General features: G+C 47.2%; 1 protein-coding gene across 6 annotated transcripts in view; it reads left to right on the top strand.

Moving 5' to 3' along the window:
* Positions 1 to 15,554, top strand: part of trps1 (trichorhinophalangeal syndrome I) — a 95,738-nt gene that overhangs the window by 44,148 nt on the left and 36,036 nt on the right. For 4 of the 6 annotated variants that reach the window (XM_076139368.1, XM_076139367.1, XM_076139366.1 and 1 more), the window contains exons 3-9: positions 362 to 1,093; positions 1,858 to 1,973; positions 6,386 to 7,004; positions 7,282 to 7,496; positions 8,041 to 8,251; positions 8,329 to 8,569; positions 12,604 to 13,402. In XM_076139368.1, the coding sequence (XP_075995483.1) occupies positions 362 to 1,093; positions 1,858 to 1,973; positions 6,386 to 7,004; positions 7,282 to 7,496; positions 8,041 to 8,251; positions 8,329 to 8,569; positions 12,604 to 13,402 (2,933 nt within the window). The remainder of the gene's footprint in view (positions 1 to 361; positions 1,094 to 1,857; positions 1,974 to 6,385; positions 7,005 to 7,281; positions 7,497 to 8,040; positions 8,252 to 8,328; positions 8,570 to 12,603; positions 13,403 to 15,554) is intronic. The other 2 variants (XM_076139371.1, XM_076139372.1) reach the window with 2 other exon arrangements.

Below are 15,554 nucleotides of genomic sequence, written 5' to 3'. Positions count from 1 at the left end.
TGCATAAAAGCTATTCTGTACACATACATCATTGTCAGAAAATTGCATTTGTGTGTGTGTGTGTGTGTGTGTGTGGTTGTGCAAGTAACTGGCGTCTTGTTATTGTCTCCAGCAGACACCTTGGATGTGTTAAGCGTTGCCTGAAATTTCAAGGATTAGACTTCTGCTCCTCAGAACTGATTAGTCAATCAAGTGAAAGTGTGGAATATTGATGGATCGTCTTGCAAACCAATTAAATGGTTAATCAAAAAAGTCGTAAATTTCGAAGTAATGAGTTATTTGTTGCTTCCCCTAAATCAAGAAACCGTATATCAATCAGATTTAAATAAAACGTTTCTTTCTCTCTGTTTTCGTTTTTCAGCGATGGTGAGGAAGAAGAATCCCCCTATCCGGAGTGTGGGAGGTGAGGAGGAGGAGGAAGAGGAGGGGAAGAGGCCAGGAGGGGAAGAGGAAGAGGAAGGCGAGGAGGAAGGCCGTGTGGGAGCCGAGGCCGACCGCATTATCCGACCATCCGAGCCGGAGTCCTCCGACCGGATCGGCGATGAGGAGCAGGAGGAGGAGGAGGGCGAAAGTGAGTGTGTTTCCTCTTCCGTCTCTCCCTCATCCGTCGGGGCGAGGGACGATCGTTACAGCAATGAGGAGAGAGGGGGCAGGAGAGGAGGGGGGAGGCCCAAGCGAGGAGGAGGAGGAGGAGGAGGAGCGGCGGCGGCGCTGACTGACAGACCCGAGAGCCCGTCAGAGCCTGAGGATGGCGAGAGAGGGGGAGAGGAAGGCGAGAGGAGCGACAGAGCGAGGGGGGAGGCCGGCCGTCTCACCCCTCCTCTCCCCTCCGCTCCTCACCTCCTCCCCAGGCAGGAAGGAGGCGACGGGGCCACCACCCAAACCCCTCCGCTCTCTTCCAGCCCCTCTCCCAAACTCCAGGACTTCAAGTGCAACGTGTGCGGTTACGGCTACTATGGCAACGACCCCGCCGACCTGGTGAAGCACTTTAGGAAGTATCACCTGGGTTTGCACAACCGCACACGGCAGGACGCTGCCCTGGACACACACATCCTGGCCCTACACAACATGGCTCCTCAGCACACAGCTCTAGGTAACTCTCATTGGGACGGGAGCAGTACCTCTTTGTTTTTGATTCTGCTGTAAAAAAAGAATTCAACCGCATTCCCCGTCGTGTATTTGTACTATTTGATCGCCGCCGACAACAAGGATCGAGAAAAAAAAAAAAAAACTCACCCCAAACCCAAAACAGTGGAAAGGAATCTGTCATAACCTCATTTTGCATTAATGTATAAACACAATTAGTGGTTGAACCGTGTTGCCGTGACAGCTCAGTCATTCCCTACTTTCAAAGCGCCAATGCGGTGAGCTTCGTATAAGCGCCGCCGCATTCACGGGAATCTGGAGCCTGTCATAACAGCACCGCCGTGCGTTAGCATCAAAAACACCGATTGTGAGAAAATTCCTTTGAATTTGATTATGTCGCCGTGTTTTTCTGATTTGTAAAGGCCTCCACTCGGTAATGTGCCGCAGCTTGCTCAGGGTTGCCGGGTTCCTTGTAGCAACAGCTGCTTTGCCTTTGTTCTTTTGAGGCAAAAACGGGAGAAAAACGCTCAACAATCAACACTCTTAGTTTGACTGCTGTTTTCCTAATGAAGGACTTTGTGTTTAATGCAATCTTATCAATGTTTTCTGCCTCTTGTATTTAAAAAAGCTTTATTTATGTGTTTATTTATTATCTCTGACTATGTTTCATCCATGTTTTCACCCTCACACTCCCATAAATCACCCGTTTGTCCCCTTGCACGTCTGTTTAGCTTTCACCAGCTTGACTCTCTTCCCTCTCCCTGCTTTTAGACGTACAGGCGGGACAAGGCCAGAGGAACCAAGCCAAAGAGTTGATGAAGACGAGGCCAGATATCCACAGTCAACAGCACAGGACAGTCATGATGAACGGCACATATGATGTACAGGTAAGAGCCAAGTCCAGACCCAATGTTCATTTCCTCCCACACCGAATATAGGAAATAAAACAAAAACAATCCCAGAACAATGGAGTGTGACAGGAGAGGAGCCGGCCTGCTCGCTCCTTTAAAAGGAAGTAAACTAATGAATAAAGAAAGTTTGCACAGTGCATCCTGGGTAATGAAGTAATTGGAAGGTGTGTTGACATTTGGCAGGTCGGAACAAACATTGAACTGTTAATGAGGCTCTTTGCAGTATGGCTCGGCTCGCTCATTAGCATGTTCAGAGCTCCTGGGCCAAAGCAGCGGCTGATGTAACATTTTGCCTTTTTTAACAACATCATACACAGGTGGGCTCCGCTGAAAGGGGCTGGAACCTATCTCACCTGCCTCTAACACACACTCAATCCTCACATTGCCTCAGAATCTTGTCTTATCACATTTTTAATTAAGTCTAGAAAGTAAGAGGGCATAGATGGACAACTTCTGAGATGAAACATTCCAAACTTCCAAATGCAAATGTATTTTTCAGAGATACGGGTTTATTCCACTTTTGAATTTTTCTTTATACATAAATTATTGCACTTTTTATTAAAGAGCAGCACAGATTGAATTGTTCCACAAGACCAGAATCAGTTTCTGGATCATCGGCTGGCAATGAAACGATTCCCAGCAGCTCCCGACAGATTTGTGTGTGTGTGTGTGTGTGTGTGTGTGTGTGTGTGTGTGTGTGTGTGTGTGTGTGTGTGTGTGTGTGTGTGTGTGTGTGTGTGTGTGTGTGTGTGTGTGTGTGTGTGTGTGTGTGTGTGTGTGTGTGTGTGTGTGTGTGTGTGTCTGACTGATATGCTGAAAAGCTGTAAATGTAGCACCAGAAGTGAAGTGAATAATTTATGAGGCTGAAGAAGCTGCAAGTGATTTGTAATACAGGAGTGTGTGTGATTTGGACAATGAGGCATTGGGTGTTCAATGTTATAAAACTTTATAGACTGACAGATGGAAGGCAGAGGAAGAGGGCACCTGGCTAGCAGATACTGGGGGTGTGTGTGTAATACTGTACACATGCTCTCTCTCTTGCTCTCTCACTCTCTCTCTGTCAGTCTCTCTCTCTGTCTCTCTCTCTCCACCCCTCCCCTCATTTTTCACACACTTTCACACACACTTGAGTTTCTTCTACAATATTATGTCTTTTTTTTGAATTTCACTGAGAACCAAAAACTCTGCCATCATCGGTTTAAGAATAAAAAATGTATTCAGTGGTTTTAGTTTCCATTTGGCGATTCAGCAATCAACCACACTCCAGCTTAATAACTGACATTTCAAAGTGAGGGACTGTAACGTATAGACTTAATGTGACGAGCCGCCGTCGCTGCAGTCGGAACGGAAAGCGTCTCCTTCACTTGGCTCCTGTGTAATTTAGATCGGGTCATTAGTGGAAAACTCAGTAGAAGACATTCAAATGCCATGAAGCTTCTGTTCTGTCTCTCTCTCCTCTCAGTACGGCCGAGTTAGTGAAAGCCGGTTTGACCCCCTCACATTTAATGAAGGAGGAAGACGAACTGTGTTGACTTCTCAAGTTTGACGACAACTGCAATCTGATGAATCATCCAGATCCCGCAGCATAATTAGCAACCAAATACATCCCACACTCTGTGAGCTGTTTGAGTCACTGTCTAACTCTTAACTGAACACTTTATAGAGTTGGATGCGCTCATTTGTTTGACCTCTAAGAAAAGTGTAGGATAATTACCGCCTGATAATTAAGACAAGGTAAATTCATACTTAAACATAAGGAGTAAAGTTAGATTCTATAAAAGCTTTTCAGTAAAAATGCTCTCCTGTTTTTGGACCGATCGGGTTTTTTAAAGACACAATTGGATTAAGGTGTGTACATGAACAGTGCAGTTTCTGTCTGAAAGATTTAAACAAGATGATTTAATAAGTGTGTGTGTGTGTATGTGTGTGTGTGTGTCTGTCTGTCTGTGTGTGTACGCGCAGTAGTCAAGGAGTTCCATTTAAACCCACAGTCTGTAATGGGTGTAAGTCACGTAATGGACACACACACACACACACACACTCACTCACACACACACACACACACACACACGGTCAGAAATAGAAAATCCAGTGGGCTTAAGTCGTCATCATGAAGAAAAAGTGAAAGTATTAAAAAAAGGCGAATGAAAGGGGGCTCTATTCTCTATTCTCCTCTTTTCCTCTCTCCCGCCCACGTTTGGAAAATTCCATGTTGTCATTTGCTCAGGCAAGACGCCTCGTCAACCAATGGAATCACCCGGGAAAAAAAAAAAAAGACTCGGGGAAGGAGAATTGAAGGAGCGAGACTGAGGGGGGGTGGGGGGAGAGAAAGAGAGAGACAGATAGACAGATGGAGGAGGGAGAAAGAGACGGGAGTGAAAGAGACAGAGGGAGCGGCTTTGAAACCAGTAGTTATAATCGGTTGTTAGGCAGTGCAATGAAACAGCTGTCAGACACATTTAACTCTGCTTTCCCTTTCTTTTCCTCCCTCTTTCTTCTCCAGCTGTCCCTCTTCTCATCCATCTTTTTGTCATTACCTCCACTTCTCCCTGGCTCTCTCTCTCTCTCTCTCTCTCTCTCTCTCTCTCTCTCTCTCTCTCTCTCTCTCTCTCTTTCTCTCTCTTTCTCTCTCTCTGTCTCTCTCTTTCTCCCCGCCGCCTTCTCCCTGCTCGCCCTTTCTTCCAATCTGCGGCCGCGTCTTGTCCCCTTCTCGCTCTCGTTCCGTCCCCTCCTCCCCCCCTGGCCTGGCCTCTCCCCCCCCCCCCCCCCCCCCCCCCCCGTGCCTCTCTGTCCATTCTGCTGGGTGAAATGACTTGATGTTTGGCTCTTCTCTAATTGCCTGGGCTGGGTCTGTGGTACGTGATGATTGGATGATTGCTGCTGTGAGCACACACACACAGTAATAGCTTTCATTTAGCTTTCTAAATTTATTCACTTGAGTGGAGCTGAAATTCGCCATCACTCACTTCACTTTTCCAGTCATTGTTTGGGAGCGTTTGGTTCTCTCACTCTAACGTCCATCAATCTCTTGTTCCGTGTTGTTTCTTTGGTGATAGAAATGATTTACACACATGTTTGTATCCAGATTGTGTATTTTCTCATCAAACTGTGATGGTAAAGCAATTGCGAGGGCAACAGATGAAGCTGCTGGCTGTCATCAAGCATCAAAGCTGATAGATGAGAGTGTGGGATGAGCTGGAAGACACGACGAAGAAGTGCTGCATTAGCGAGAAGGTTAATTCATAGAAAACGCGTTAATTGAAATACCTTATTGTCTCTCACAGTTAAAATTGAGATAAACATTCCAAGCCAAATGAATGAAACTGTAAGAAAGTTTAAACTCACCCACTTTCCCCTTTAGTAAACTAATCTTGTACGGTTGTTTGTTCCGGTTGGCGTTTTCTCACGTTAACACAGATTTGACAACGAGCGGCTCCTAACCTGTAGCTAAACAAATCTATCCAGTAGTAAGAATAATGTCATTGTAGGATCTGTCAAAGTTCCTATACGTGCTGCTCAGCGCTCCTGCCAGCAGCACTATAATCATCCTGATCAGAAACAGATGAGCGTAGCAGCGCTGCCTGCACACTCGTATTGGCCTCATACATTGAACACTACAGTGGAGCCTCCTGTACCCCAGCAGATATGTTATTGGTCAGTTAGTTAGTGCCAGCGCCGGCCCTTTAATTGCCAACAGTTACAGTAAATGATGAATTCTGGGCCCGGGAGCAGCTGAGGTATAATTTTCCATATTTGCAGAAGCACAACTCTGTGTTTGAAGGCCCGTGTCACACACACACACACACACACACACACACACACACACACACACACACACACACACACACACACACACACACACACACACACACACACACACACACACACACACTGCATCCTTGAGAAAGTGAATGAACAACGACAAGTCCCATTTCCATTTATAGACGGATTGAAAGTTCCAAGGACAAACTTTGCTCACACACTACTGTGATTATGCATACAAGCGCACACACACATACACACACACACGCGTCACCACCATGAAAGACAATATTGTTCCAAAGATTCAGCTAAGTAAATCTAAGTAAACGTTAGATTCATCTGCTCTGATCCACGTCTGAAGCATCTGACTGAGACGGGACCAAGTCATTGTTTTGAAAGTCATAACTGATGATTTGGGATTAAACTGTCATGACTTGGTACTTTCCTGTTTTGTACAAGTCTATTAGTCTACAAGGACCTGCACAAACGTCTTATGTGTCTTAATGTCAACAATTATTCAGTCTCTGCATTGTTCTAATCCTTCCCACATGTTCTTGACGTTTCCTTACACTTTGCGTCTCTTCTCTTCTCTTCTCTCTCTCTCTCTCTTCTCTGACTGTTGCCAGGTAACGCTGGGCGGCACGCTGATCGGGATCGGCCGGAAGACCCCCGACTGCCAGGGGAACACTAAGTACTTTCGCTGCAAATTCTGCAACTTCACCTACATGGGAAGTAACTCCTTAGAACTTGAACAACACTTCCTGTCCTCGCATCCAAATAAAGTCAAAACCCCGCCGACCACGCCCCTACTGAATAGCAATAATCTGACAATGCACGACAACCAGGCAAAGGGGAGGGGCCACATCATCGACGGGGCGGAGCGAGTGGCGGTGAGGGCGGAGGACGACTCGCTGGTGGGCTACTCCATCCCGGTGCGGGCGTGTTCCGACTCGCCCGGCTGGACGGCGGAGGCGAGCCGAGGAGGCGTGCAGGCGTACTATTGGTGCAAATTCTGTAGCTGGAGTTGCGAGTGGGCGGGGGGCTCGGCCAAGCTTTTAGAGCACTACGAACAAAGACACCGGATCATTGCCGGAGGCACCATGAGCCCCAACAACTCTAAACCTGGAGGGATGGACAGAGAGCGGGAGAGAGGAGGAGGAGGGAGGAGGGAAGAGGCGGAACGAGACCACGTGGCAGCCAAAAGCCGCAAAGAGACGTCGTCCAACGCGTCCAGCGCCAGCCAAGGTAAGAAGAAGCCCCGCCTAGTTCTGATTGTGTTCTTTTGCCAACATTGGGCCATTCTTTCTACTTAACTTCCTGTTCCTTCCTGTACTGCGACTCTACTCGACCTCAGCATTATTCTTCCCCCTGGTGCCAGGATGCTACTTAACCCCTCTGCCTCCTCCATGATGATACAGTTTCCTCCTTTAACGCCATCTGTCACCTCCTCGTTCTTCTTCTCCACAAACAAACCCGGACCGCGCCATCTAACAGACTTCTCTCTTTGTCTCCCGTTCCCTAGGCGACCCCAACAGCAGTGATTCAGAAGCGGTCGTGACCAGCTATAACTGTCAGCTGTGTGATTTCCGGTACTCGATGGCTCACAGCGCGGACGTGATCGTGGTGGCGCCGCTACTGCTGCACTACCAACACAACCACTCCATCCACAGATGCTGCATCCAGCACTGCATGTACTGTCCACAGGGGCTCTGTCAGCCTCACAAACACCTGGGAGAGGTGAGATTCATCCAATATTGAATCGGTCATTTGCTTGTTCTCCTAATTAAAGAAAACGTTTATTGTTTATAGAAGCGCTACGAAATAGAATAACAAATGAACAAGTGTAGAGTTAATTGCTTTAATTTCCAGCCTGCGTTCAATTCCCCCAGCCTTCCCCCCCTCTACACACACACACACACACACACACACACACACACACACACACCCACACCCACACCCACATATTCCCCACCCTCCTCTGTGCCAGCTGCCAGGCGGTGGCATTGCAGCTGTTCAAAATACCACAAGTGACAACAGCCAGAAGTGACAGTGGCATCATGTGAAGTCACTCTGCTGCTGCTGACTTCCACACAATCACAGTCAATAATGAGATCACAAGAACAGAGCAGATGTGAGAGAAGGTAAACAAACTGCTGATGCATAAGGAGCAGCATTAACAGGATTCTGATGTCCACACACTGGTCCAGCAGATTATCTAGCTTTCATTACTCTTTTCTGACTTCTCTACAAGTTCTAGAAATCCCATTTTCTCTCTCTCCAGGTGTCTCACCCCTTCGCCTGCCGGAAGCCCAACTGCCACAAATGCAGTTCCAAGTTCCCTCAGTCCACCAAACAGCAGGACGGCGTGGGATCCAAACCCGGCACTGCCTCCTCACCCAGCATGACCCCTCCTAACCCTAGAGGGGACCCCAGTATGATATCTGGCTCAACCTTTCACTCCTCTAACCCGTCCCATCCTGTCGTCACACAAGGTATTTAAAAGCATTTGTTGAGTTTTTAGAGAAATGAGCTTTAACTTCCTCTCTAATTCCTGATTTTCCAACCCAAGGTGTCACTCACTTGTGTGACCAGTGTGCGTTTGCCACCGCCGACATCGACGTGTTGCTCCAACACTACGAAAGCTGCCATACCTTGATCAACCTAAAGGGCGCGTCGCCACACGTCAAGGCTGAGGACGACGTCGGAGGAGGAGAGAAGGAGGGAGGAAGAGGAGGAGGAGAGAGAGAGTATTCTTGTACAAAGTGTCAGTTCACCACCGAAGTGGAGGAGGAGATTTTCCGACACTACAGGTGAGTGACGGAGAGAGAGAGAGAGAGAGAGAGAAAGAGAGTGACCTGCAAAATTTGAAAAGGTGTCGTTTTGAAGATTGATTCTCAGAGGCCTTTTTTTCCGTTTATCACCTCGTCTGAAATCAGCTCTTTCTATTCGCGGCTGGGCTAAGTGACTGAAAGTGACACCGTGTGATTACAGGAGGATGATTGCATGTCGTCCCCAAAAAGTCAATATTCCTTGGAGTCGCTGACTAAATGTTCCAGTAATTGGAAGAGTGTGTGTGTGTGTGTGTATGGAAATTCCACTCTGGAGTTAGAGAGATGTCAAAGAATTGCCTGTGCTGGGAAACAAACCTCAGTAATTCCTCTTTTTTTTTCTTCTTCATTTAAAACATTAATTTATCCAGGAAATGTCGAGCGAGCACATTGGCTCGCCTTCAGCGAGAACCTTCTCTGACAGCCACGCACTTAAATCCCATCAGGAATGAGATATTCACATTACTTAACATACCAGGGAACGGGAATAACAACCAGAATAACACATTTGATGAAGGGGGAACGTGGTGTAACACAGAGATGCTGCAGCAAAGTAACACACCAGCTGATTCCACCGATGGACACGCCATCCATCAGGCCAGATTAATCACCAGGAGCTCCAGCTGCTTTTAAACTGGAGAAGACGTCATCCAAACCTCAGAGTTCTGTCAGGATTGTGTGTATGCGTTTCCCAGGTTTCCTCTGGTCCTTTTTAGATATTTAGCTGCCTCTGTCTGTGGGTTGTGTGTGTGTGTGTGTGTGTGTGTGTGTGTGTGTGTGTGTGGGGCTAATAAGCTGGGCTCTGTCTCTCAGTCCCTCCATAAGGCTGAAGAGGTCGTGCCAGACAACCAATTTGTCGTCTATACCAACACACGCAGGCCCAGTTTGCAGTGACAGAGCCTGCAAATGATAGAAAATAGACACAGCGGCCGCGGTGGGAAAGTGAGGGATAGACAGGACGGCGAAAACACACTCACACACTCACACACACACACACACACACACACACACACACACACACACACACACACACACACACACACACACACACACACGCCATTAGAGAGAGACTAGTTTGCGTGGATGTATAAAACTCCTTCAGCTATTTAAGTATTGATTCTCATTGCCAGTACGAAGCATTTGGATTCTGGTTTCGTAAAAAGCAAATTATACACACACCCATTACAGGCTTGATATATGCACACACACACACGTATACAAACACACACAGACACACAAATTACAGTCAGACAGAGCCAGCTTACCAAGATTTCTGCTGCAAATCAATAGGAGATGTAAAAGTTTAATTCATTTCAGGATATACTGAATGTGTGTGTGTGTGTGTGTGTGTGTGTGTGTGTGTGAAGTGAATGAAGAGGAAAAGGGGAATAGAGGAGAGGAAGGATGATGGAGGGGGGATGAAGGGCATAAACAAAGGGAGGAAAGGGGGGGGAGATGTAGGAGAAGGTGCTAACAGGAGCGAGGGAACGTTAACAGGCCGCTCACGTCTGTAACAGAGTCAGGCCTCTGAATCTGCCAGCTCAAATCAAATCAAATAGGAATGAAGCCAGAAAGTTTCACACTGCCACGAAAAAAGAAAAAAGATCATCCAAAACCATAAAAAGTTTGGGAAAACAAATTGTGGGTTTTGTTTTATTGAGCGTTGAACAGAATTCTGAGGTGCCGGTGGGAAAACGATCCCAGCTGAGGCTTCACACCAAAACACCTCAACCAGGAGTGAACACCTTTATTTATATGGGAATAAACACAGAAAACATGATCTTTCTCTTTTTATACCATTATTGTGATGGCTTAGAATATACAATTATTTTATATCAATACTATTTATGACCTTTTTGAGTGAAGAATATAATAGTAATAATATTTAACATCAGTCTGGTCTGGGTCTCTCAGGTTCATGCTGAATCAAACCTGTGAGTTAATCAGACGGTTTCATTTAGACAAACTCACAGTATTTTATATCTACATATCTGAATTATAAGATGTTTGCTTTTATGTTTAAGTGGCGTAGAAGCAAACACACACAGCGCACACCAGGAGCTGAGTGATGGGACTCTCCTCTGCAGCCTCCACACACTGTTGTGACACTCACTCACTCATCTTCCCCCGAGGGAAAAATAATCATTACAGCAAATTAATAATAAAAGAGTTCACAACTGCTTAGCCACACTGCACAAGTGTGTGTGTGTGTGTGTGTGTGTGTGTGTGTGTGTGTGTGTGTGTGTGTGTGTGTGTGTGTGTGTGTGTGTGTGTGTGTGTGTGTGTGTGTGTGTGTGTGTGTGTGTGTGTGTGTGTGTGTGTGTGTGTGTGTGTGTGTGTGTGTGTGTGTGTGTGTGTGTGTGTGTGTGTGTGTGTGGGGTGCTGACAAACAGAGGGGCCACTGTGTCTTTGTTCGGCATCTGGAGACATTTAAGTCTACTTAGGTACAAGGTGTATGTACAAATGTGCACTTGCACACACACATGCACACACACACACTGAAACACTGGGCTGTTTTGATTCGCTCATTCCTCTCAAAGCCCCAAACTCAAATATATCAGCGTCCTGTGCGTTTATTTGCTGCAGCGATTTATGGAGGACAAAGAAAGAGAGAGACACTAACTGAGTCACACACACAGAGGAAGAGTAAAGAGTGAGGCTGAAGGAAAAGTATTCATCTGCACTCAATCTCTGTGTTGTAAGATATTTATCTAAAATGCATTTGAAAAGTTTAAGAGTATCAGCGGGACATTTTTATCAGTTTGTCAACGTTTTGAATGTTCAGTATTTCCCTGAGAGATCATCTGTGTGTGTGTGTGTGTGTGTGTGTGCTGATAGGATTGAGCCGACGTCCCTCACTGTCACCTCGTTGCTGCGGTGATAAGAGAGCAGCGTTCAACAACTCGCTGTTTCAAAACGATATGCCAGAGCGAGAGAGAGCAAAGCGTTGATTGCACGTTGAGCCAAAGTTCCACGCCTGACTCTCATAGCGCTCTGCCTCCAACAGGAAACGTGGGTCAACAGCTAATTGCCACTCGAGCGAGGCCAGTTTAGTGAAAATGAATCATCAAGTATCAGCCTGTGATCTGTACCCAGGCCGGACGCTCTGCTCAAACAAATTAAAATCCACTACATTATCCTACAGGTGATCAATAAACAAATCAATAGATCCTCCTCAGTACAGACAACAGTATTAAGATGTGATTTGATTCTTTAATTAAACACTTTATGCCTTCATATTTGTGTAGGGGTCATAATTTCCCCTCTCTCAAACACAAAGCGGTTCTGTACTTCAGCATTGATCGCCCGGCCCACCCAACAGGCGTCGTAAACAAGCGTCCAACTTCTCTCGTTTGTAGACGGTCAATTGATTGTGCTTGTTGGCCCGCACGAGTAGCACCGCCGCTGCGGCGCGGCCAGCCAGGAAAAAGCCTCACGCTCTGTATACACGGGCGGCCATTCCGGGGCCTCGCCTTCCAGCAGGAAATGAAGGTGGTTTGTTGAGGAATGATTCATTTCTTGTCATTGAGTTTCATTGACTTTGCTCGCTAGTTTTGTTGTAATTCATTGTGATTGAGTGGAACACTGAGTCATTATTTGGCCTCCAGCGCGGTGAAACTCTACCTGACTGCTCAGAGGAAATGGACTCTAACGCACTTTGAGAGTTTGGGTTTTCCTCAAAAAAACTCATCAGTTGAATTTGTCCGTCACGTCCAGCTCATTAAAAATAATAGAGAATGAATCACCCGACAAACTTTGATTCATTTTGAAATAGATGAAATAGTAGAAAGGGCCGACTTCAGGAAACAACACGAACAAATCGGAGTGTGTGATATTTAGTCTCATTAGGCTCCCTGGTTAAACTTCAGCGTGACTTCCTCTCAGCACGCCGTTGTTCATTTGGAAGTCTTGATTGAAGTTTCTTGTTTAATTTTAAATCGTTCTCATCATTTGTTCACTCTGACTCTTTTCCTTATCTCCTCCTGAATCCCTCACTTCCTCTTCTCTCTCCGCAGGCGAGTCCACGCCTGTTGCCGTTGTCGGCGCTGTGACTTCACGGCTCCCGATTCGTCGGCCCTCCTCGACCACTTTAACTCCACCCACTGTCATGACTCCTCCCCATCATTAACTTCTTTAACAACAACCTCGCTAGCCACCTCACTGACGTCGTCATTGACACCCTCGTTAACGCTCTCGGCCAATGGCTGCTCTGCTCCCTCCACCTTAGCCATTAAAGAAGAGAGCAAGGCAGATCTGCGCCTCCTCTACTCCCTCGCACCACCTGAGGGACGGCTGGCGGAAGGAGGCAGGGAGGAGGCGGGAGGGCTGATAAAGAGCGAAGGAGGAGAGGAGAAGGAAAGATTAGAGCGCGAGAAAGGCTGGATTCTTGGAGAGAGCAGAGGAATAGGAGAGAGAGGAGGTGAGCAGGCCCACGGGTTGCTGTGGGTGCCCAAGGAGCGAATGGCGGCGGAAAGAGGAGCAGGAAGTGCAAGCCCTTCTCTTTTCACCTCCCCCCTCTCCCTGTCATTTGTCTCAGCCAATCACGACACCTCGCAGCAGAAACGAGCGGTGGCCTCACCCAGCATGGTTTACCTGGGAGACACCAAGTCCTTTTTGGGAGATACCAAGTCGCTTTTGGGAGACGCCAAGCTGTACGGAGGCAGGAGGGCGGGCGGAGGCGGAGGAGGCGGAGCAGAGAAACAGAGCCAGATGCCCCCTCAGCTGTACCCCGGGGGAGGAGCGGGAGGAGGGAGCAGCGGAGGACAGGAGGCCAAAGGGGGCGGAGCCAAGGAGGAGTCTCAGTCTCTGCTACGGGTAAGCTGGACATGCGGACGTCTTTCCGCTTCTCCTCTCTCAGTTAGCCTGACTTGTGTGATCTTTCCCCTCTTCCTGTTCTCCCTCTCATGGAGCTGCTGTGAGCTTTAGTTCACAAAGTGCTGTGATTAGTTTCTCCTTATCTTTAAATCAGACCTCAGCCCCCCCACTGGGAGCAGCAACACTCACTCTCCTATACTTAAGCTGCATTCAAAATAGTTCTGCTGGAGTTGGCCACTGCGTGTACGTGTACGTGTGCGTGCCTGCCCCTGTGTGTGTGTGAGCTCTTGTCCATGTGTGTATGATTTCATGACATAATTTCCTTTCCCACAAGATGCATTCATTTTTTATTAAATTGTAACTCTGAACACTGAGAAAAGTTGCCTGTTGCTATGGCAACGGGGAGGCAAATTGACAGTTCCCATGGTTACCACCTGTCAGTCAGCTCCCTCACCCTACTTTGTGGCCCACAATGCTTCACTTCAGGGTGATGTCATGGACTGGCTGGAACAGACTGTGGTTCGCCATCACCGCAGAGCTCATTGGCTATGATCACATTAGATCAGAATAGACTGGGACCTGCGTGTGTGTGTGTGTGTGTGTGTGTGTGTGTGTGTGTGTGTGTGTGTGTGTGTGTGTGTGTGTGTGTGTGTGTTTGTGCAGGGGTGTGTTGTAAATGTGTGCAGTGTCAAGACATTGACTTGGGTGTATGAAGAGACTGAAAGTAGCGTGAGAGTGCTTTAATGGTGTGTGTGTGTACGATCAGTGTGTAACTTCCAGTAGTGTGTATGTGTGTGTGTATGAGGTGTTGGCAATAACTTGGCAGACAAGGCAGGGTGGGGCAGCAAGAGGTTTTATCATGGGTGGAGCATTTTGTGTGTGTGTGTGGGTGTGTGTGTCTGTGCGCACGCATGTATGTGTATGTGAGGGTGAGACTAAGTGAAAGAGAGAGAGGGGGAGAGATTGTGAGACGTAGATAAAGCTCTGGATAAAAAAAGTACATGTCATAAGAAAAGTTTTCCAAAGAAAGAGTGTGTGTGAGGAGAGAGAGAGAGAGAGATGGAGGGACGTTTGCGCAATAAGATGAGAATAAGAGTGAACAGGGCGATGAGATGCGGCTGGCGTCACAATCTTTACCTCTCACTCCTCACACGCACACGCACACACACTGTTACTCCCAGTCACCATTACATGCACTGGCATGTCACACACACATCAATGGCCCAGAATAAAACACACACACACAAAGACCAGCGTTGACTCATCCCAGGGTCGGGTAAGGGAGGGGCACTAATGCAGGAGATCACACACACACACACACACACACACACACACACACACACACACACACACACACACACACACACACACACACACACACAAGATGGAGTTAAAGAGGAGTTATGGTGAAGAGAGGAAGAGGAGGAGAGAGCACAGTGAAGGAGGGATGCAGGGAGTGAGGAAGGAGAGAAGGATGAGAAACAGACCAAATCTGAAACAAATGGCCAAAGTCATATTTCAGTGAAGTGTGTGTGTGTCTCTCTCTCTCTCTCTCTCCCTCGTCTGTCCTCACTTGGTCTTTCTCTTCTCCCCTCGCATCGATCCGTCTCTCCAGTTTTCCTTTCATTCCTTTCCTTTGATTTCCCGCTCTTTTCCTCAAAGGACAACTCACCTGACACAGGAATCGATGCGTGCCGCTCACACACACTCACACAGTCACACACACACACACACTGGTACACACATGATCTGAGGTCTTTGCCCCTCTGCTCTGGGAGGCTTTGCAGAGATTCTTTTTTCCTTTAGAACATAATTGCAGCGCACCGTTGCCTTGTTGAGATGGAGACGTATATCTCTGTTCCCCCCCCCAATAAGGATTTATTAGATTTAAGCCATTTTTCCTCTCTGAAATCGTATTACTTGACGATGTGACTGAGTGTAAGAGACACGGACAGGCTGCATATGAGCTTTCAAGGTAATATGACAATAAAAGTCTGGCAGCTTGTAAATGGAACGAGACAGACGGAGCAACAGGGCAGCGTTTGTGTTCTATAGGCCTGAGAAAGTTCTTACACACACACACGTCCATGTACTCTAACTTACACCAGTCTCATACTCCAGGTTTAAATCATAAGGGGCTAATAAGTTCCAG

This window comes from Genypterus blacodes, unplaced genomic scaffold, assembly GCF_046128005.1.
Source record: "Genypterus blacodes isolate CSIRO-AG114 ecotype Tasmania unplaced genomic scaffold, CSIRO-AGI_Gbla_v1 ptg000438l_1, whole genome shotgun sequence".
NCBI classification, from domain to species: Eukaryota; Metazoa; Chordata; class Actinopteri; order Ophidiiformes; family Ophidiidae; genus Genypterus; species Genypterus blacodes.
Note: the sequence above shows the minus strand (reverse complement) of the source record. Positions and strands in the feature narration are given on the sequence as shown.